Here is a 23,023-nt window from a genome sequence, read left to right on the forward strand (position 1 = left end):
GGGTGCCTATGGACTAGGCTGGGTGAACCCAGCCTGATCTGCCCGCTATTTATTTTTTGATTTCTTAAAAGATTGAGCTTGGTCTGATGAAAGCCAGATTAGCCATGGACCTCAGTTACACAATGCAAGGGAACATGAATCAGCCTATATTTGCACGAACAATAACGGACAATAGCTCTTCAACTTTGGCCCGTTAAAATGTGTATGAACAGTCTAGCGGCCGCATTTCATCAAGGCCCATTTGGACATGTCAGTTATTTGCACCACTGGTTAGATGTAAAACAGCATTTCGTTTCAGACTACTGTTACTTAATTTGTGCATTAACAATAACGTTTCAGACTACTGTTACTTAATTTGTGCATTGACAATAAAGTATTACATGAACTAAAGATGACTAAAATCTTATGTAGAAGAAGAAACATCCATCCATCCAAAAATGACCTTTGTTTTTGATAGCTGTTGAAAACGGCATGGAACTGACAGAGATGTTTTTGTTTATAACTACATAAATTTTTTTTTTTTTTTTTTAAAATTAATTAAATAAATAAATAAATAAATAACATTATGCTGATACCTTTTGCTTTTCCCAAATACAATGTAGCCTACAGGTGTAAGTGACCTTTCATCAATCCAGTTGCAATGGATGAACTGCCCTACTTGTGATTGTTTAGAGATTTTAAAGGTTTTATAACAATGCTACATCTTCTTTGGCTATTCTACAATCTATTCACCTTTTCAGCACCAGTAGGCTACTTTCTGTGCAGCCGCACACACACACACTCAGGCATGCCAAACAAGCATACACAAAAGTTTCAAGAGTGGGGGATGGAGTAAAATATGGAGACAAATTGAAGTGTGATTTATTTTCGCAGAACGGATGTACAGGACTGAGCGTCGGTCATATTTTGTACCGCTATGCGGTACATCTAGTTTATTATTCTTTAACTATTTAACTGTTCATGCATTCCAACTGTCAGTTATTATCAACTATGACTCTCGCCAACTGTTTCCTCTGCCCACAACTGTTAATAAAAGTTTGGTTTAGCATTTTATGTTAATATATTTTTTGCATTTTCATGCACTGGTAATTCCTCAGAATTACATTTTCTAGTTGACTTAAATCTCATTATTGTGACTTAAAATGTCATGCAATAATAACTCATAATTTCTACTTTATTTTCATAATTATGAATTATTATTTTGACTTTAAATCTCATCATTTTGACAGAAATGCGCTTCCGTGCGTTTCCGTAGAAAAGGTTCTGACACGCAAAACACCAGACATGGCAGTGGAAAAAGTGACTCATACTTACAGTAGCACGCAAGTTGAGATTGCATTAATTCCCTCAGGAGACTTGAGTTAAAAGGATGTTCTTTATTTGTTATTTCTTGACATAAAAATGTGTTTAAGGATATAAAATAACATTGCATTGCAAATATACCACTTAAATTTGTCTTCCATTAACTACAGGTGCATCTTAAAAAAAAAAAATACAATTTCATGGAAAATTCCATTGCCTTGACCAGACAGAGAGATTAAAGGCTCAGGAAACCATTGCCGGTGGTTTCACAATCAGCTGATTAGAGCTCATCTCAGATCAACAGTTCTTTATAGAACGTTTTTTATTCTAAAATAAGATTCTGGATTTTTGATTTCCATTAGCTGTAAACCATAATAATAATAAAGATTAAAACAAAAATGCTTTTCACTTTGTGTAATGAATCTAGATTACATAAAAGTTTCAGCTTTTGAAATAAATTATGGGAAAATTGAACATTTCCATGATATTCATTTTTTTTAGATGTACCTGTAAATACAAGTTAACATTACAGAACTGTATGTGTAATTAAGGCTGGGCTGGAGTGTCAAAACCGTTCCACCAAGGTCTAAGCCATGCAGGCCAAAAGTGTCATGATGTCCATGATGCCATGGATAAATGCCATGATGCATTAAGGATTCAAAAAACATTCTCAATAGAGAAATAGTAAAATGTTGAGTCGGGTGTAAGGCAAAAAGGCACTTTACAGCTGTTTTTCTCAAATCAACATTAAACAATGGATGTTGTTTGAGGAAATGGTCTTTGGCACTGATAGGGATTAGCCAGTCTTAAACCAGGAGTGAGGTCACAAACCAAGGTGAAAACTAAAAGGTGACAAAAGGTGGGAAGAATTAGCAAGTATGTACAGATCTTAATAAGTAATGTAATACCAACGCAATATTTTGATCATTGACCTGGTAGGGATATGAGGCAACCAGTTTTACTACTTCAACAAATATTTTACCAACTGAACTCCTTGTGTTATGAAAATAAAGTATTGTTTAATGATGTGATAACAATATCTGATCCCAATGCATACTTTGACCAAGACACAATATACAAAATGTTTTTTTTTTTTTTTTTTTTATCATTGACAATATTACTCACAAAAAATATGAACTATAAATTGACACTAAAATGGCATCTTGAAAAGGCTTCCATACTGTAGCAATCAGTCCCTCAAGTTAAACTTATTTAGCTTAACCAAAGCACTGCTTGGCTTTGCTCCTATATTAGCTAATATCTTTAACATTATACAGCATAAAAGAAATAAGGCATTTAGCGGAACTTGTTCAAAAGAAAAAGAAAATCTACAGAATACCACATGAACAATTTCACATTCAGGCCTGACACAACCTGAGAATTCAGAGGAAAATTGAGCATTCAGATTGAACCAAAACTCCATATTATTTGGTTGATGGAGAAAATGAATCACTCGCAAATCACTTTAGCCCCTCCACAATCAGAAGTACACATAATAAGTTAAAAGCACGTCATAGAATTCTATATGCTAAAATAAAGTGACAAATGTAAACGTTTCCTTTAGAATTCTCTTCAGTGCATAATATTAAAATTGTGCTAAGCATAGCTGACAATTCTTGCAATGGTGGCGCAAAAACATAACTTGCATACAAGACATACCGTATATTCCCTTTTGTTTACTACCTTACAGGACAGAAAAAACACTGAAATGTTACTTAGAGAAGAAAAAGCGGAGAGCTTTCTAAGAGGCTGCCACTTCATATTAAATAGCAGTGTCAAAGATCAGCATGAGGGAATTATATAAAAAGAAGGGGGGAACGCATATAATGTTTAGTAAGCAGGCTTGGAAGGTGGAGCAACGTAGGCAGGGTTGTAGGCAGGGTTGTAGGCAGGCTGCATGGCATTTAAATCTGCGGGTGGAGGAGGCTGGGCCTGGTAACCTGCCGGCACTGGCGGTTGCAGAGGGTAGGACTGTTGACCTGGAGTGTATGCTGCTTGGCTGTAGTTCACAGGATATCCAGGGCCAGGGCCAGCTGTGAGGACAGACATGGTTAAGTTTGTTGCCTAGTTCATCAATTAATCCTACTTCGATAGGTTTGTGAAAACTGCAAGTGTTGGGGGAACTTTAAGCAACCAATTACTTCACATTGGAAGTAGCTTAACTACTATACCGAACGGAGAATAATAGTTGGGTTAAACTAAAGCTACCTGAAAAGTGTTGTTCAAACTACTTTACAAGAAATTATGAAATTCACAATGTACAAAGTGCAAATGCCCACATATCATCAGATAACATGTCATATAATCCAAATAATACAAAAAAAATTAAATTATTTTTTTTTAATTTGGGTTCAACGCCGTAGCAGTGAAGAGAGTAGGGCTAGGTTATTTACGCTTGGCTTGCATAGTTCATTAATGAAAACATAGGTTGGGTTGGTGAAGCTAGTCAGTTTCATTTATTTGCTGAAGTATAGTCATGGTGACTACTCCTTGAGCTAAGATTTGGTTGGTGTCTATGATGATGCACTGACCAATGTCTGCCCTTTTGCACAGGCACTACAACATGTTGAAGAGTGTGGTGGTGGCTCCCTGTCAGGGCATGCCTTTAATAGTAGGGATGCACGATGATGAGTGCTACCACTAACGACTAATTTTCAAGTGTTTGTTATTTCGTTGTGTCCATTTTATTTTGAACTCAACTGAAGGGCCAAAACATAAAATATGTATCACCCTACTTTTGTTAGAAGCTCATTAAGTAACCTGTTCAAAAACATTATGTATAAAAAAAAAACCACCCATTTAAAATGCTACCCTGAGATCTAATGTCAGACCTTTGATAGACTTTATTTGTATGCCAGTGTTGCCATGGACATAGACAATGTTCAATGTTTGTGACAGGTCATGTTAGATATCATTTTAGCATGGTAGAATATGGCAAAATGACCAGCAGAAACCACAGTGTGTGTTAATTACTGGCACATGAGAGCATGAAACCATCAAAACTAAAACGCCATATGGAAATGGAAACAAAGAACCCTACTATCATAGACAAACCTGTTGAGTAGGCTAGCCCAGCCTTTCTCAAACTTCTTTGACCTGAGGCCCAGTCATGGCTTACTTTGGGGTCATAGGGCCCACCTACATGAACCCACCTCCCCTCCTACCCCCCATCAAATTATCATTATTTATCATAGCTATATTGTTATATGTGCACTTCAAAGCAGTCAATGTTTAAAGTGCTAACATTGTTCACAAAACGTTTGTGAAAACATGCACATCAGAGGACTGCTTTACTAATGCAAATATAAATACACTAATTTAATTGCTTTTGCATGGTTGCATGAGAAAAAACTTCTCAAAACAACAGAAATTGGGTGCCATTGAATCCACTGAATGTAAGGATTCAGGAAACGCAATACCTGCTTTTGTGAATTGTAAATGGCAGATCAGATAGGCGTAAATCACTGATCTGGAGATCTGGGGAACAGGAAGACTAATTATGCTACAATAGCTTTTGGCCACATTATATTCAAATTTGACTACAATACTCAATGCTAGACAGTGTATTATATAGTCTGTGGTGTGTTTTTATGGAATTTACATAAATCTAAGTCATTCTATTAAATGTCGTTTCGGAGCTTTGCTACCAACGTTATCGAGTGGTTTCAATTTCTCTCGCGCACACGCATGCATTGAATAAACACTCATACCACTATTTAATTGTATGCCTCTATGTTTGATGACAGCAAATTAGCAAGTATTACCTACTGATTGCAGAAACGTTTGTTTTCTTTTTATGTCGGTCTGCGGTTCCTTGATTAATTGCGCAGCAAATTATTAGACGAAGCCCCGGGAATAATTTCACTCCGCGGCTCCGCGGACCAGCAGTGTCCAAGTTGCGGCCAGTGCTGGTCCGTGGCTCATAGTTTGAGAAACGCTCCAGGGCTACTTTAAAAGGCGACAGGAGTTGATAACTTTACAAATGAGCCTAACATCAGCATGTTCCAAACAAGTAGGCTACAGGCACTTTGTGCGTCTTGTCACATAGGTTACCTCACTTTATCAGTTGGCTTGAACGCTAAAAAATATGCGTTGTGACTTATTGACCATGAGAAATGACACGCACCTTGATTGTTGATATCAGCGGCGGTGTCATGTTTGTTTTAACGTTTTTTTTTTTTTTTTTAGTATGAATGAATAAACGACACGCTGTTGCGTTGTCAACGTGAGAGACTCTTCACTTCATTTATTGCAGTATCCAGAATACTATATTAATCAGAGTCTGGACTAACGTAACCTACTACGCTTAGCTTGGCTCCCCCCGCTTAGCGCTGCCTAATAATGAATCACGCTGAAAGTAGGCAGGCACGCAGCTTTGCTGTTCGCGTTTACACTTGCGTGCATGGCGGGGTTAAAAACATGACTGCCAAAGCAAAGTAGCCTGTTTAACATCCAAAGACAGTCATTGTACTTCTCAAGAGTTAATAACAGAGTTAATAACATTACAGTGAGCCGTTTGAGATGGGAGACCAAAAATAAATAGGCGGTCAATAGTAAAACGACTTGTCGACTAAAAAAAATGCCGTCGACTAATTTTCATGGTCGATTATGTCGACTAATCGCGGCAGCACTATTCAGTTCAGTATTCCAAATGTCCAAGTTGTGGTACTTCTGATTGACTGTGAAGCTCATCTATCAGAAGTGCTGTGCTTTTCACACACTAGGCATCAGGGCTCCAGACTAACTTTTTGCACTGGTTGCACTGGTGCGCCTAACTTTTTTTCTTAGGTGCACCAGCACAAAAGTTAGGTGCACCTAAATTTTCAACCACATCGCATTTAACACCGCAGCAGGTTCACTTTTTTTTTTTTTTCCTTAATTACCGTCCTATATAGGTTTTCCTATGACTTATGATTTACAATTCTACAAGAAAAGTAACTTAATGAAGTGTTGGTGCTTTAAGTGCTTCACTGAGCTGAAATTTAAACTTAAATCATCTCAAGATGAATTAAATAAAAATAACAGTGAGTAAATTAACAGTGCACGTCTTTTAAGGGCTTCAAACTGCACATCTCATGGCTCAGTGTCTTACATACTATCCTTCATGATCTTTAGGCCTTGGCTAAACCAGCTCGCCATGCTAGCATCTTCCATAGAAATGTATTTGAGCACAATTTAAAGAGATGTTCCAAGTAGCCTGGGGGATTTTTATGTGATTTTGCAATGATGATTGCAATAATCATTTGACTGCCCCACAATGCAATTAACTTTTTAATTTTAGTATTTTAAAATTTTCAATAAGAACATCACTATGGTTAATGCAGTAACAAAATGGTAGGCCTATTATTATAGGCTATTGCAATGACTTGCCATGCTCGATCTAAATGTGTCCATTCAATTCACCGTACACAATGACCACAGTTATACATGCAGGGAATATTCGGGCTTTAAATGTAGCAGCGATATTCGGTTTGCGCCAAATACCGGATTAAATTGATTGATGCCATCAGAATGAGTTTACACAACTTTGGCAAAAAGCGAATATTGCTGTTGAAAACCGGATTACTCCCTGCATGTAACTGGCGGTCAATGACTCACTCTTTTCGGGCGACATATCTGTATCTCTGTCGATTCGCGAAGGCCTTGTATGCATTGTTCGCAATTTTAAGACGTCTTTTCATCTGCAATGACTCCTACAAATTTGGCGCAAGTGGCATTCCTGTATCTCGGGCTTGTCTGATCGGTTTGCTGCTGCCAGCCACCGAAAGGCAGTGGGGAGAGGGGACATTTATCTCGGCCTATGTGACCACACTGTAATGCAACTACATCCACTGACGGGTCTCTGACCTCTGCAGCACACGCATTTTCAAATGTACACACAGGCACTGGGCCACGGCCAATCAGAGGGGAGGTCCCGCCCTTCACTATCTGTGATTTGTTTAAACCACGATATTGGCCAAATATGTGTCTGTTATTGAACCAAAGGTAGAGTTTCAATGCGGACACTTTTTCCTCTCTCGAATAGCTAGTCGCACCGGTGCGACCGCCGATTTTTTTTAGTCGCACTTTTAAAAACGGAGTAACGGAGTAACGGAGTACATTTACTTGAGTACAATTTTGAGGGATCTGTACTTTACTCGAGTATCATTTTTGGGGGGTACTCATGACTTTACTCAAGTACATTTGAGGGGCAAATATTGTCCTTTTTACTCCACTACATTTCTACCCATAACCGTGAGTACCCGTTACTTCTTCTAAAAAAATAAAAACCTCGGAAACCCTCAATTTGTTGTTTCCCTCTCAAACGTGATAGGATTGTGCAAGCGCCACTGATTGGGATAGCCTATCAGCAATCACCTTCAGCTTTCCGCCAAAGTCAACTCTATGGTCAGATTTAGAGAAGAGATGAAACCATAGACGAAACAATGGATGAAGACGCAGCAGGTCCATCCCGGGAATGTGCCAACCTGTGGCACCACCTCGCCAGACTATTTCAATTTTCTGAACAAGTTAATGATAGTTTTCGCTTCAAGTGTTTCAATTAAAAAATAGTAATATTTTAAATACATATTTTAAATACATGTATTAGAAATACTGCCCATCCCTGGCAACATGGTAAAAAGATGAAAATGACTTGATTTTACTTTCAATTCCTTTTACATTCTCCAAGGTATTAACATTAACATAACTCCATGTAGGACGTTTCTGTAAATGTAAGCACTGTGGCAGTAGTAATGCAATATTTAGAAAATGTAGGCTACTCTTGTACTCTTGATACTCAAGTACTTTTAAAAACAAGTACTTTAGTACTTCTACTTAAGTAGACATCTGACTGTTGTACTTTTACTTGAGTCAAATTTAGCAAAGGGTATCTGTACTTTTACTCAAGTAATGAAGCTGTGTACTCTGTCCGCCTCTGGATCTAAGAGTGTGACACTCTGAATAAACAATCATCAATTTAACAAATTAACATTTAAGAATGGTAAAGTAACAGAGAGTGGCAGTTTACAAATGCATCATCTATCCGGTTTCAAACAGACACTGCATTAATCAACTGACTGAAAAAAAAAAAAAAAGATTCCATCACTCTACTGTATCTCATGTCACATTTCACATCCAAACAACTTCATACTCAACACGTGAAGTTGATTGGACAGACGGTCTGAGAAGTATGCAAAGAACAGACAGACAGGATATATAAACAGATATTCTTTGATACTTACTACTCTCTTGATAAGGAGGAGGAGGTCCAACAGTATAGGATTGTCCTTGGTATGGTGCACTAGGCATGGATTGACCCCCATACCCTGCTGGGGTTCCATATCCAGGCTGTGGTGCCACAGGTTGGTATCCTGGATACTGTTGGGCAGGGGTGATGTTTTGAGGATATGGTGTAGTGACCACTGTTGTTGTGTGGGTGGTAGTTGCCACCACCGCTGCAAAGAGGATCACAGTCTCAATCTCAACATAATCTTAAAGGAATTATCCGGAGTAAAATGCACTTTAGATCAATTTACGGATGATTGGGAGTACATACCTTGAGTTGACATCAAAATCATGTCATTCGGATGTGTTTTGAGAAAGTTCGATTTTACCATTTTTAGTCAAAACTCGTTAGCCTGGAAGTGACCCGGGCATGTCATTTCGCCGCTACAAAACGGTATTTTTATACCTCTTCTACAGTTCCAAACAACATTACACTTACGTGGTAGTGAGTAGAGGCAAGGGCGCGGGAAGGTGGGTGCTGAGGGCACTGCAGCACCCCTTGCTTTTTATCAATATAGGCCTACAAATTCACAGTTTGTCATTATATTTGTTGTATATCAAATAGGCAAATAGCAAAAAAGGTTATGGATAGCTTTGAATATAGCGATCGTGGGTTATATCTTGCCTGCTTATTAGGCCATGCACAGCCCTGTCAGAACTCCGTGTAGCATGCATACTGGCAGTTTTCATAGACCATCACCAACTAGTTCACACTTTGGATATATCGTTGGATTGTGAAAAGCCCAATTTCTAATACTAAACTACAACAGATGAGGTAGGATGCATCTTTTGCAATTAGAATTTCGTGTTGGTGAGACCTGTTACCTGTTGCTATCAGTAGACATGTCATCTCGAGTTCCACGACAGCTTAGCTAGTGCCACCAAAATATGACACTGAAATCCTTTCACTATTGGAGTCGCTCCGATAGAAACCGCTGTAACGTGGTTAGGACACTTTTGCTGTGGAGTGGAGACGCCATAAGTTAGGCTACTCAGAAATTGTTTGCCATTGTAGGTCATTGCAGCCTAATTAGCATATATTTTCAAGCCAAACATCTCTGGTGTGGTTTTGACAATCTGAAAAGCAATATACTGAAATAATTTAATGATGTAAAGTCAAGTGCGCTTCTATGGGTCTGGTGTGTGCACACACAGTTTTTATTGATGAGTCGGAGTGGCAAGTGCTACGCATAGTTGCAGTGGAATGTGGCTGCCCAGGGCATTATAAAACTTCTCGCTATTAGGGCCACACATGAAGACAAAAAATATTTATGTTTGCTATTGCATACAACTTAATTTCAATTTCGAAAGAAATACTGGACTATTTATATAATTTTTTTTTTTAAATAAACGGCGACGAAATTGTGAATTTCCAGAGCGTGTTACTCCACACTTGGCAATCGACTCCTACGGACTTTCCCCTAAAGATAGCAGCTGCAGCAGCAACATTTCCGGAAAGGTACTGGCTTGATGAAATTCATTCTGGACTCTCTATCCGACCACATAAAGACCTCGGGATACTTTGGTTTGGCTTTAGGGACCCTCTACTCACTACACTACGTAAGTGTAATGTTGTTTGGAACTGTAGAAGAGGTATAAAAATAGCGCTTTGTAGCGGCGAAATGACATGCCCGGGTCACTTCCAGGCTAACGAGTTTTGACTAAAAACGGTAAAATCGAACTTTCTCAAAACACATCCGAATGTCATGATTTTGATGTCAACTCAACGTATGTACTCCCAATCATCCGTAAATTGATCTAAAGTACATTTTACTCCAGATAATTCCTTTAACAAGATACTTGTAAGATACTTGTCTGCTAAGCCTTTTGTTTAGGAATGCTGTCAAACCAGCCTGGGTGTCGTGTGATGGTGCAAAAATATGGACCTGTCGAACCATGCGTGCTGTTTACAGTGCTCATCATAATACTATGCTGTACTGCCTTTTCCCTTTGAACTCAATAATTAAAAGGATTTAAGGCATATACTATTGTGGCCTACCAATTCATATATGAACATATATGAACAATCAAACTACTTGATTGTTAGATTGAATTCAAGCCACAGTACACTGAAGACGGGTGTATCAGTGGTGCGCCCTTCTCAACTCCGTTTAATCTTAGGCAATGCAAGTGGCAAATAGTAGGAACAAACTCGGTGAAGAAAGATATCAGTAGATAATTGTAAAGCAATTTACAAAAGATTCACTAAACAAAAATGCTGATGTGGTACATGAAAATGTAGCTAGAAATGAGTAGAATGCAATGCAATCAAGCATTTTGGGCAATGTGGAGGCACAAGCCGGCAGGAGAGCAAATTCTCGGAGAATGAGAGAAAGAAAAAGATGTTCGTTTTAAAAGAACGTGCGGACTTTCAACAATGCATACTAAGGAAGCTACTCTTATTTTAGAGACGGTCATCTTTCTTAACCAGTAGCCTATGGACATTTAATCTGAAAAGGCAAGTTATTCAACTCACACAGAATGTGACCAGACGTCCTGGTTTAACCGGGACAGTCCCGATTTTGAGTTGCGTGTCCCCAGTCCCGACAAAAGCCTGTCGGGACACTAAAATGTCCCGGTTTACACCACATCACTAAACCCCTGTAGAAAGGCTATAGCCTAAAGCATCCGGCGTATGATTTCGATAATGTGTGTGCGCGTGTTTGTCAGTCAATCGTAACAGTCTGCATATTAATCTTTGCAGCCAACCCTACAGTGTATCTTTCTAAACATTATTGCAATGTCTTGTCATATATGCCTTGTTTTAACAGTTAGGACAATGCAGAAGAGAAAGTCATCATTCTCAAAATGTGAGTTTTGTTTTCAAATGTTTTCATGCATGTCTGGATAATGGGTGAGGAATGTTTAGGAGACAGACTATCGTAAATCCTCAAATTATGGCTGGGGTCTTTTATTTACTTAGGCTGCGCAAAGCACAGCACCTTCATTTGGGGCAGGCTTGTATTCGAGACAGGCCTTTATTTCTTACATGGTGTGTTTTATTGTGAGGTTTGGGATTTCATTTACGTTTGGACTGTTTGATTATATTGCTAAATGTTAGGACCAGACTTGGAATTTCATAATTTTAGGGGCAAGGCCACACGTCAGGGCACCAAGGCCAAAATTAAGTAGAATTGTGTTTCTGAGGAACTGCAAGAGTGGATTTGATCAGGGGCATGGAACTCGGCTTCAACCAAGAATTCCAACGGTACCTCATTTTTGAAAAATCGGACATATAGGTCAAAAGTTACATGCACACACATTCACGGACAGCCCAGCCCATTAGACAATAGGGCTTTGACTCCGAACTTCGTTATTCGAATATAATTCGAATTTTTCGAAAATACAAATTAAAAGATATTCGAACGAATTTTAGGGATCTCTTAATATTCGAACCTGTAGCCTATGGGAATTATTTTTTGTAAATGTATTTGCTTATAAATGTTGTTTTCAATTCAGATTCCAAGGTTTTTTTCACGCTTGGTGAAGTAAAATCGCGAGCTCATTAGCAAGGCTATTATTGGTCATCTGGGCTCCTGTAGGTGACGTTAGCATCCTGGTTCGCGCTATTTTGTGTATACTAAAACAATGGCCGCGCCAACAACAAGTACGCCTGACAAGGAGTTAGAAATCTACACTCCTGACCATTTGAAAAGCAACGTGTGGCGCTACTTTGGGTTCCCAAAGCAAGAGGGGAAAATCATGAGTAAGGACAAAGTGGTATGTAAAATATATAGGACCAAACTTCATTATACGCATAGCGACCAGCAACTTGAGAGCACACCTGTCAACACTACATCCTGGCAAGCTGGAAGAGGAGGAGGGGGAGGTATCGGGGACGAGGCAGGCCAGAATCGACTCCATGCTATCACCCTCACGAGGCCTACCCTATGCCCGTCAAAATAGAGCGACAGATTTGCTAACACGGTTTGTTTGCGAAGATATAAGGCCCATTAACGTGATCTATGGGAGCGGGTTTCAAGCTTTCGTCCACGAGCTAGAGCCAAGATTCAAGATCCCCTGTTACAGGACCATGAATAGTAAAATAACGAAGTTGTATGACACAACCAAAGGTGGCATAAGGGAAATGCTGCATGGAGAAAAACTCTCACTGACCACTGACGGATGGAGTTCTTTGGCTACTGAGTCCTATGTTACGGTCACAGCCCATTTCATCGACGAGGACTGGGAGATGAGAAATGTCGTCCTGGACACGTCTGAGCTTCAAAGCACTCACACTTGCAGAGAATGTCTCAACGTGCATCGACAGTATTCTACGAGATTACCACATAGAGCAGGAGTCTGTGCTTGCCATTACAACAGACAATGCGATGAACTATGTAAATGCTGTAGAGCGGCACTTGGGGATCACAGATATCCCGTGCATGGCTCACACAATTAACCTGGCAGCGAGAAAAGGGCTTGCACAGCGTTCTGTTGCAACAGCAGTCAGTCGCCTGAAGGCTGCCGCCCAACATTTCAAGCACTCCCCTACAGACAGCTAATTATGTTAGGTCTAACAATATTATGTCCCTAATGTTAACATTACTGTTTGCAAACGTTGTAACACGTAAGGCTAGTTAACGTTATCTAAGCAAAGTTTGTGTGTTTTGTGTAACGTCAAGTGCAGGTCAAGTGATACATAGCCTAACTGCGCTTGCTAGCTAGCATGTTAGCTAGCTATCTGAACTTAGTGGTGCTGTGTGTTTGTCCCACAGGTGAAAGACGTGCTGAAGCCCTTAAAAGTAGCCACCCAGGCGCCGTCAACAGAAAACTACCCAACAGCATCAGCGGTCCTCCCCCTGCAGTATGTGCTTCTGACACAACAGAAACCCTCCACCGATGACCCGGCAGGCGTGAAAGAGATGAAAACAATGATGTCAACTGATCTGAAGGCGCGATATGGCCCCGACAAAGACCGAATGAAGATGTGCTCCAAAGAGAAATGATGGCCTACTACAGTGAGCTCCCACCCCCGTCTGACAGCAACCCGCTGTCCTGGTGGAAGGAGACAGGCCCCAAGTACCCCCATCTCGCTAAGCTGGCACGCAGCTACCTGGCAATATGCGGGACATCCGTGAGGGCGGAACGAGTGTTTTCCACCGCGGGGAACATAGTCACAAAGCAACGCTCTTCTCTAGAGCCAGAAAATGTGAATCACCTCGTGTTTTTGGCGAACAATTTAAAAAACTCTGCATAGCAGCCAGATAGCCCAATGGCGAGTTCTAATTTAGCCATAGGCTACATGTTTGATTGATGCTCTGCATCTTGACGTGTTCTACATTTACAAAGTTTTTGGTAATTGTTGTCAGATCGCGTAACAATGTCAGTAATGGCTGGCTGGTAGAATATGTGAGCGAAACAATCGGTTAATGGGCCGTAAGGTAGAATGTGCTTGTTTTGAATTGCGTACAGGCTACCAAATAGGGCCTAGTCTACCTTTATTTATTTTGTCTATTCAGTAATTAGCCTGACTGGCTTATTTTTATTTCTTTTTTATAAGAACAGTGTATAAAACTGTTTGTGTTTTAATCCAGAGTCTGACTTTTAATAATAATAAAATAACAGTGACAGTGTTTTTCTTCTGAAAACATCATGAAACATGACATATTACATACAACTGTAAATCAAAGAACTGATTTTAACATTTATTTTCTATTTGGCCTGTTATGAAATCATGTATTGAACAATTTAAGCACAGTTCAGCTTTAAGAAACTCCTACATGCATGCTTAGCATTTTGTGATCATTAAGGCTACTTTGACAAACTCTTAGTCAGCTGTATATCCTTTGATTTTAATATTTACAGATATCTAGGCGATATTTGTAACATTTATTTTGTATTTGACCTGTTATAAAATCATGTACTGAACAAGTTACTCTGGAATGGTTAACTGTACAGGAGAATGCTTTACACCTTTGTGTTTGGTTTATTCTGATATATGGTTGGTCATGTGTTGAGGGAAAAGTTTGTGAAGTATTCCACTGAGATGGATGGGTAGGGAGACGGGCGCAGAATGTAATATGATTAAATTAAAGTTACTTTTCTTGTGAACCGTTTATCACAACAACTAGCAACAACAACATTGTTTAAAAGCTGAGAAAGCTGCGCTGTCACTTTCTTCACTGCGTAAAAGACTAAGTTCATTTTAATTAAATTAATTAATTAAATTAAATAGCGCTGTGAATGCTAAGCTTAATTTGCCAGGCCATAGGCTAAATAAAAATCGCTAGTCGGACGTATAAGTAGAAGTATACTCTTTTGATCCCGTGAGGGAAATTTGGTCTCTGCATTTATCCCAATTCGTGAATTAGTGAAACACTGCACACAGTGAACACACATCGAGGTGAAGCACACACTAATCCCGGCGCAGTGAGCTGCCTGCACCAACAGCGGCGCTCGGTGAGCAGTGAGGGGTTAGGTGCCTTGCTCAAGGGCACATCAGCCGTGGCCTACTGGTCGGGGTTCGAACCGGCAACCCTCCGGTTACAAGTCCGAAGCGCTAACCAGTAGGCCACGGCTGCCCCAGTAAAGCAGTAAAGCAGTAAAGCAGAATATTGAAAGCAGAGGGCACCAAGGCCACAGTGGCCTGTGTCAATTTTCAAAGGTCCACCATGGCCGTCGTGGCCACTGTGAAATTCCCACTCTGGTTGGGACTGATGGCCACTGAAATCTGTGGGGTATTTGATGGTTCACTATTAGGTTTAGCAATTTACAATATAATCAAACAGTTCAAACATAAATTAAATCCCAAATCGAACATCTTCTGCTTTTGATAGCCTACCGGTATGCCGCTCCAAACGAAAATGTCTCCTATGTCTATGTCTAGGCTATGCCTAAAACGCACCATGTAAGAAATAAAGGCCTAGCTGCCTCGAATACAAGCCTGCCCCAAATAAAAGGTGCTGTGCTTTGTGCAGCCTAAATAAAAGACTCGAGCCATAATTTGAGGATTTATGATAGTCTGTCTCCTAAACATTCCTCACCCGTTACCTAGACATGCATGAAAACATTTGAAAACAACTCACTGCCATATATGTGATATTTGATCGCTGTTTTGCTACAAATTATCTTTTACGTAATGAATGCACACACTAAGTGAAAGTAGGCCTACTATGCGCTCCGTGTCTGTAGCTGTCTGTTCACGTCCGCAATCGGTTATAACGTTCCTCAAATGGAGAACACATCCATGTTCTCTAGGCCGTCATGCTTTTGTGTTTGCAAAATTCCTCACGGTTCCTGATTGCTAAACTTTTTTCCTTTCCTGTCGATAGTGGTTGATGTAGAAGCACCTAGGCTATAATTTGACTTCAGCGGTGACAAATCAGAGAGAGAGCGAGCATGAGAGAGAGCATGAGAGCATTTGCTCTGCTGCCAGCTTGTGCCAATATATCGTCCAAAATGCTTGATTGCATTGCATTCTCCACAGTTTTTGCAAAATTTTCCATGTACCACAGCAGCATTTCTGTTCAGTGAATCTTTTGTAAATTGCTTTACAATTAGCATCGGGCCCTCGTTTGCAGCCTTCAGCTTGCCACTATTAACTCCTTCGTCTTCATTAAAATACCCGGTAGAATTCTCAATATTTTTTTGCCTATGTGTTAGGGGTGTAACGGTACACAGAAGTCACGGTTCGTTTCATACATCACAGTTAGGTACGAGTTCGGAACAATGGAGGGAAAAGCAAATCAAAAATGCATTTTTTTATTTTGAATGACTCAGGCTGTAGGGCCTACTACCTAGTGATAAAATCTCTCCCCTGAGCTAGCTGCAACAAAGTGTGCAAAGTAGGCCTAAGATGTAAACAGTAAACAAGTACCCCGCATCATCTACAGACTCAATCTGTAACTTGTAAACAAAATAAGACAATCAGCTATAAAACTGAAAATAGGCCTACAGCATCTCTTATTTATGAAAGTGCAAATTACATTGAATAATTTCGAAAGTCTCGCCTAAGTGGATTTTTTAACATCCATGTTTGGTTGTATATGGAAGGGTCTACAGTTTGCCTCAATATTTTTATACACGTATTATATTTATATATATATTTATGAAACAAACCACCACGTGTTTTAGTGGACTGAGTTCTGTTCTTTTAAAAAGGACTATATGTGACCGTGTCTGGCTAATGGCCTATATGTAAACAACAATGCTGGCATTAAGTTCCTGAAGTTTAGCATGACAAACAGGACTGCAGTGTGGTTTTATTGCCTCAGTTCCCTTTGAAAGGTCGCAATTTCATGGGAGGAAACAAGTTTGTGGAAGTCAGAATTGTTTTACACAGAAAACCAAACCCAGAAAGCAGGCAGGGTCTCTTAACTTGGCAGCTAAGTTTTTTTACATTCCTCCTACCACAATTCTTCACCACAAAACTGTAGGCGGAGAGAGGGGTGCCACTTCCTGACTGACACTTACTTATACATGGTAACAACAGCCTTGACTGAGTGGGAAATCCCAGAATTTACCCTGTGACCAAGATGAATCAGCTCAGTTTACAAGACAGGACTTACGTCTGGGCTTGCGGCATAATTTATACAGGCAGCAGCAGGGGCACACACAGCAGCTGATGAAAATGATGATGATGACGATGACAGAAACAATCCCAGAGATCTTGATTGTGTTTATAGGGGAACTAAATCTTTTAGGGGAAAAAAACATGTAAATATTGTGCAACACATACTGAAGAACATCTTATACAGTATTTCACATCATTTAGGTGAATATAGGGATCCTTTTACATTCTAGTATGTGTAGTATGAAACTTAATTAAGTAAATAAAACCATTTGTCTTCAATTTAAGCCCTGAATGATTATTGTGCTGCCTGTAGAACTTCAGATAATGAGTGTTATAGTGTGTAATTAGGCAGACATCTCCATCTGCAGTAACAGGTTAATTAACATTATTTTGTTTTTATAGTGTTGTTTATATTAGTTTTTTTTAACATATGTTGTATATTGACTAATCTTGTGTTATAAGATGTAAAGCACATTGAATGACCACTATGTATATGTGCTATATAAATAAATGTATATTTACATCCTATGGTTGCTGAGTGACATTCAAATGGACTGTCATATTTGAATACTGGCTCGAATGTCACTCAGCAACCATAGGAGTGGAGTTAAAGTCGAAGGTGAAGTAGCCTAATGTTAAAATTCCACAATTTAAACATGACAACAAATGCAGGGCAGTATATGGCTCTAGTTGTTCATTTGCTAGTCAATGACGAACATTAGGTTAACTGCAAGGTAGCTGGCTAGCACTCCAACTTGTCAATATTAACAAAGAAAAATATTGTCCATGAATACTTGTTTCCTAATTGGAAAACATGTATTGGTCACAGTCGGTCCACAACCAGTGCAAATAAGGTAGCAGCACGTGCCCCCTACTGTAGTCTACTGTTGTGCCCCAGTAAAACCTCAAGTCAAGGTTCAACTAAATTGCTGGCAGAGTAGCCTACTCATCACACAGAAATCACTCACAGACTATCACATGAACTGGTGGAATCTAAGCTTTTAAATGACATTAGCGGCACTTTGCTCTGATAAATGGTTCTCGAGAAAATTTACTTTGAATTTGCATGAAATTTAATCGGAACCATATATCACTAAACAGCAAGCCTTACCAAATATGAGGATATAAAGCATGGAATGCATAGGATAGGGATGCTCGATATATCGGCGGCCGATATATTATTGGCCAATAAGTGAAAAAAATAAAATATTATTATCGGTCCGATAACAGAATTATTTGCGCCTAATTAATTTGCGATAATTAAAGCCCTAATTTACGAACTAAGCATACGTAAGGCCCATCTGGCTACACTGAGCTACTTCAGCTTGGCTGGCTGTACTTCTTCCTCAATATAATGTCAGCGGTATGAATGTATTTCACCATTCTAACAAGATCTGTGGATCTGCGTTGAATCTGCGCACCCCAAAATCCTCTCGTGAATGATCCGCCGTTTAACCTTAGCAGAGCGGAGCTCAGCCTTACCTAGAACCGTCTTGTGCTGGCGTGTTTGCATTTTACCGCGCTAGCCGGGGAAACAAACTCTTTGGTGGGACGAGTACATAAGTAGGCCTAGTTCTAAGTTGTATTTTAGTAATATATTTGCATTTCGTTGGCTTGGGTTTTGTAATGTTACCTAGAAAATATGGTAACCATTCCTGCTTCAGTTCCAGACAGGTCATCATTATAAGTTATGAAAACCATCGGGGCTAACCCCTTTCATTTCTCCTGCAGTAGGTTGTGCGCAACAGAGTAGACGGACATAAGACTGTCTGAGGAATTGCAGCTTTATTCAGTTACCCGCAGATGAAACTAAACATGGCCTTGAAACTAAACATATAGTTAGGGAAAGTTAGACTTTTTTTTCCGCCAATCTGCAAAAAAAATTCTTACCAATAACTTTTTTTACTATGTGTTTCTATAGGTGTCTAGTAACACCTCCCAATTTATCCACGGCCAAATCCTCGGGGAAACACCTGGAGAGCCCATCAAGTTTGGGGTGCCCAGAGGGACTGGGCGAAAATAATGAAAACATTTTGTTGACCAATATTAGCATTTGAGATGTCTAACTAGGGGTTTTTAGGGGTGCTGAATCTATCCCAGCCATAAGTTGAGTAAAAATTACTCCAAGTCCATAAAAAAAATCCATAACAAGTGGTTTTATTGAACAATTACAAAACAAAACTTTCTTATGTCACAGTACATGTTGGCATTCATGGTTCCCTCAATGAACTGTAGCTCCCCAGTGCAGCACTAATGCAGCCCCAGACCATGACACTCCCAGCACCATTCTTGACTGTAGGCAAGACACACTTGTCTTTGTACTCCTCACCTGGTTCCCGCCACACACACTTGACACCATCTGAATCAAATGTAAGTTTATCTTGGTCTCATCAGACCACAGGACATGGTTACAGTTATCCATGTCCTTAGTCTTCTTGTCTTCAGCAAACTGTTTGCGGGCTTTCTTGTGCATCATCTTTAGAAGAGGCTTCCTTCTGGGATGACAGCCATGCAGACCAATTTGATGCAGTGTGCGGTGTATGATCTGAGCACTGACAGGCTGACCCCCACCCCTTCAACCTCTGCAGCAATGCTGGCATCACGCATACGTCTATTTTCCAAAGACAACATCTGGATATGACGCTGAGCATGTGCACTCAACTTCTTTGGTCGGCCATGACGAGGCCTGTTCTGAGTGGAACCTGTCCTGTTAAACCACTGTATGGTCTTGGCCACCGTGCTGCAGCTCAGCTTCAGGGTGTTGGCAATCTTCTTATATCCTGGCCATCTTTATGTAGAGCAACAATTATTTTTTTCAGAACCTCAGAGAGTTCTTTGCCATGAGGTGCCATGTTGAATTTCCAGTGACCAGTATGAGAGTGTGAGTGCGATAACACCACATTTAACACACCTGCTCCCTATTCACACCTGAGAACTTGTAACACTAACAAGTCACATGACAGCGGGGAGGGAAAATGGCTAATTGGGCCCAATATGGACATTTTCACTTTCACTTCAGGGGTGTACTCACAAGCGGTTTAGACATTAATGGCTGCTTGTTGTGTTATTTTGAGGGGACAGTAAATTTACACTGTTATACAAGCTGTACACTGACTACTTTACATTCTAGCAAAGTGTCATCTCTTCAGTGTTGTCCCATGAAAAGATATAATAACATATTTACAAAAATATTAACTCAGTTAATCCTCATGAGTTTTACATTTTGTTGATCACCGTCCACTCTCCGCATTGGACTCTCTCTCTCACACACACACACACACACTTTGCGTGTAACACACTGGTACTATAATCACAGATAGTTTTGTCTCAACATGGTGTGTGTGAGAAAGGACATTTTGCATGTGTGTGTATTTGTGTGTGTGTGTGAGAGAGAGAGAGAGACAGAGACAGAGAGACAGTATCAGTGAATGTGTGAACTTTATTTGTAAGTGTGTGCATATGTGTTTGTGTGGGTGGTTGTGAATGTGTTTGTGAGAGAGTCAATGTGCATAAATGTGTGTGTGTGTGTGTGTGTGTGTGTGTGTGAGAGAGAGAAAAGAGTGTCCAACGTTAAGGGTGGACAGTGAGCAACGTGTAAAACTCATGAGGACAACATAACTAGTGTCAAGCCTTAGAAACTACCTCCAACTATAGGAGGTGCAGCATAGCACTCTCTGCGGGCATATCTCCAGACCAGAGATTGGCTACTGCTACAAAATCCATCACTAGATGTCCTTGAGTGTAGATAGAAACAAGGAGAACATGATTATGCACCAGTCACACCAGATCCCATTGCACCAGACTACCTTCTGAAGTTCGTCAGCTGCAACTGTGCAGGCGTCTGTGACACTCTCAGGTGCTGCTGTAAAAAAGCAAGGAGTCAAGTGTATTTCTGCTTGTTGGAACTGTCATGGTAACTCTTGCCAGAACATCAACCAGCCAGAAGATAACAGGAGTGAGGAAGTGCAGGAGAGTTGAGGGATGAGGTTTGTTAAATTTTAAACTGATTAAGAAAGTTTTGTTTTGTAATTGTTCAATAAAACCACTTGTTATGGATTTTTTATGGACTTGGAGTAATTTTTACTCAGAACTAATGGCTGGGATAGATTCAGCACCTCTAAAAACCCCTAGTTAGACATCTCAAAAGCTAATATTGGTCAACAAAATGTTTTCATTATTTTCGCCCAGTCTCTCTGGGCACCCCAAACTTGATGGGCTCTCCAGGTGTTTCCCCGAGGATTTGGCCGTGGATAAATTGGGAGGTGTTACTAGACACCTATAGGAACACATAGTAAAAAAAGCTATTGGTAAGAATTTTTTTTTGCAGATTGGCGAAAAAAAAGCCTAACTTTCCCTAACTAATAGCCCAAAGTTTTCCTCACAAACTCTGATTTGGTTGCTATAGCTTTTTCCCAGCTTAGCAGTTTATGAGTGTTTACTCCTAAATGAAAACGATTCATACACTGTCGCTAGCCACTCACTCGCAATTCACTGACGTCAGGTTCACTTAAAGTTGCCACACATAGGGGTATAGACAATTGCTATTTTGTTCACTGCTGTACCATTGAGGACTATTATGATTTCTGTCCATCATTGGTGGTAAAAAAAATTACTGCAATTAAATGATGCTTATTAAATGTTGTCCCCAAATCACTTTTCACAATTTTCACTTTTCACACTTTCCACAACAAACCAATAAATATCGGTTATCGTTATCGGCCCTAAAAATCCATATTGGTGCATCTCTACTATAGATGCCCATTACAATGACCAAGAAAACTAGCTTAGATTAACCAGCTGAACAACACAGGTGACTACTTCTGCATAATTTCATGGAGTGCTGAAATGTACATTACTTTTGACCATTTCTGAACTGTGAACTGTAGTTGTGAACTTATTGCAGTTGGCTATCATCATCCACCTGTGTGTGCATGTTTAAAATTCTAAAGCGCAAAACAGTTTAGGCTACAACAGAAAATATTTCCATCCATAGATAAGTCTAACCTCTCAATTTCTTTTCAAAGTGCACCAGATTGATGCATTTAAACGTTAAAATATACACAATTTTCTTACGGGGGACCATGCCCCTGGAACCCCCTAGGGGGGCTTGTGCCCTAGTACAGTTCTAGGTCTAGTGACACCCCTGGTACAAATCAATATGGGAGCTATTTTGACTGACAGAGGTGACCAAGAAACTATCAATTCTTGTCCAAAAAATTATTGCTACACCACAATACTCAATACGTTTTTCATTTACATTTTTCCCCATTGCACCGACACTGGATTTCAGGGATCCCCCACCTGCCAAATTCCACTTTAACCACTGGTATTAACCTATCAAAATAACATTGTACTATAAGTCCTAGATATAACATTAATGGTTTGATCCATTACATACATTTCGCAGGCCTCTTGGGCATCCTCACTGAAGCGCTGTATATATTGTGAACAACAATATCGGTTATCACAAGTACCACAGCAGAATTCCTTGTAGTTGCAGTTGAGCGAATCGTGATACGTGAGGCCATCATTGTAACCATTACAGTCATCACCTGAAAAGTAAAAAAGAAAATATAAATTAGCTTGAAACTATCTTAGCTACTAAGATAAAGTCAGTATTTGTTCAATGTTTGCAAATTATCGTTACATGCTTGTCTTATTAGAACTAAGTTCAATATAGCATTTTATTGGATTTTTCTACGACAATGCATGCTGTACCATGGTACAGGCTATGTCATAGAAATAGAAAAGATTCAGCAACCTAGTAGAAAATGGAAATGAAGTCTATTAAGCATTGTGGTCTTGATGATTCATTTCGATCCAAATTCACCAGACCTGCACAATATCCATCATTCCACGACAGTTAAAGAAATCAACAGAGCCTTCAGGCATCAGTTGTTTCCTAATGCATGTCATCAGTAACTATTTCACATGTTGCTG

The 23,023-nt window shown here is 39.8% G+C and overlaps 1 protein-coding gene across 1 annotated transcript in view; it reads right to left on the reverse strand.

Moving 5' to 3' along the window:
- Positions 1-1,361: 1,361 nt before the first annotated feature.
- shisa10.1 (shisa family member 10, tandem duplicate 1) overlaps positions 1,362-23,023 on the reverse strand; it is a 31,735-nt gene continuing 10,073 nt past the window's right edge. The window contains exons 2-5 of the mRNA XM_048254548.1: positions 22,482-22,635; positions 17,079-17,206; positions 8,526-8,738; positions 1,362-3,335 (exon numbers count right to left, since the gene is read on the reverse strand). Of these exons, the coding sequence (XP_048110505.1) occupies positions 3,133-3,335; positions 8,526-8,738; positions 17,079-17,206; positions 22,482-22,635 (698 nt within the window). The 3' untranslated portion in view covers positions 1,362-3,132. The remainder of the gene's footprint in view (positions 3,336-8,525; positions 8,739-17,078; positions 17,207-22,481; positions 22,636-23,023) is intronic.

This window comes from Alosa alosa, chromosome 10, assembly GCF_017589495.1.
Source record: "Alosa alosa isolate M-15738 ecotype Scorff River chromosome 10, AALO_Geno_1.1, whole genome shotgun sequence".
NCBI classification, from domain to species: Eukaryota; Metazoa; Chordata; class Actinopteri; order Clupeiformes; family Clupeidae; genus Alosa; species Alosa alosa.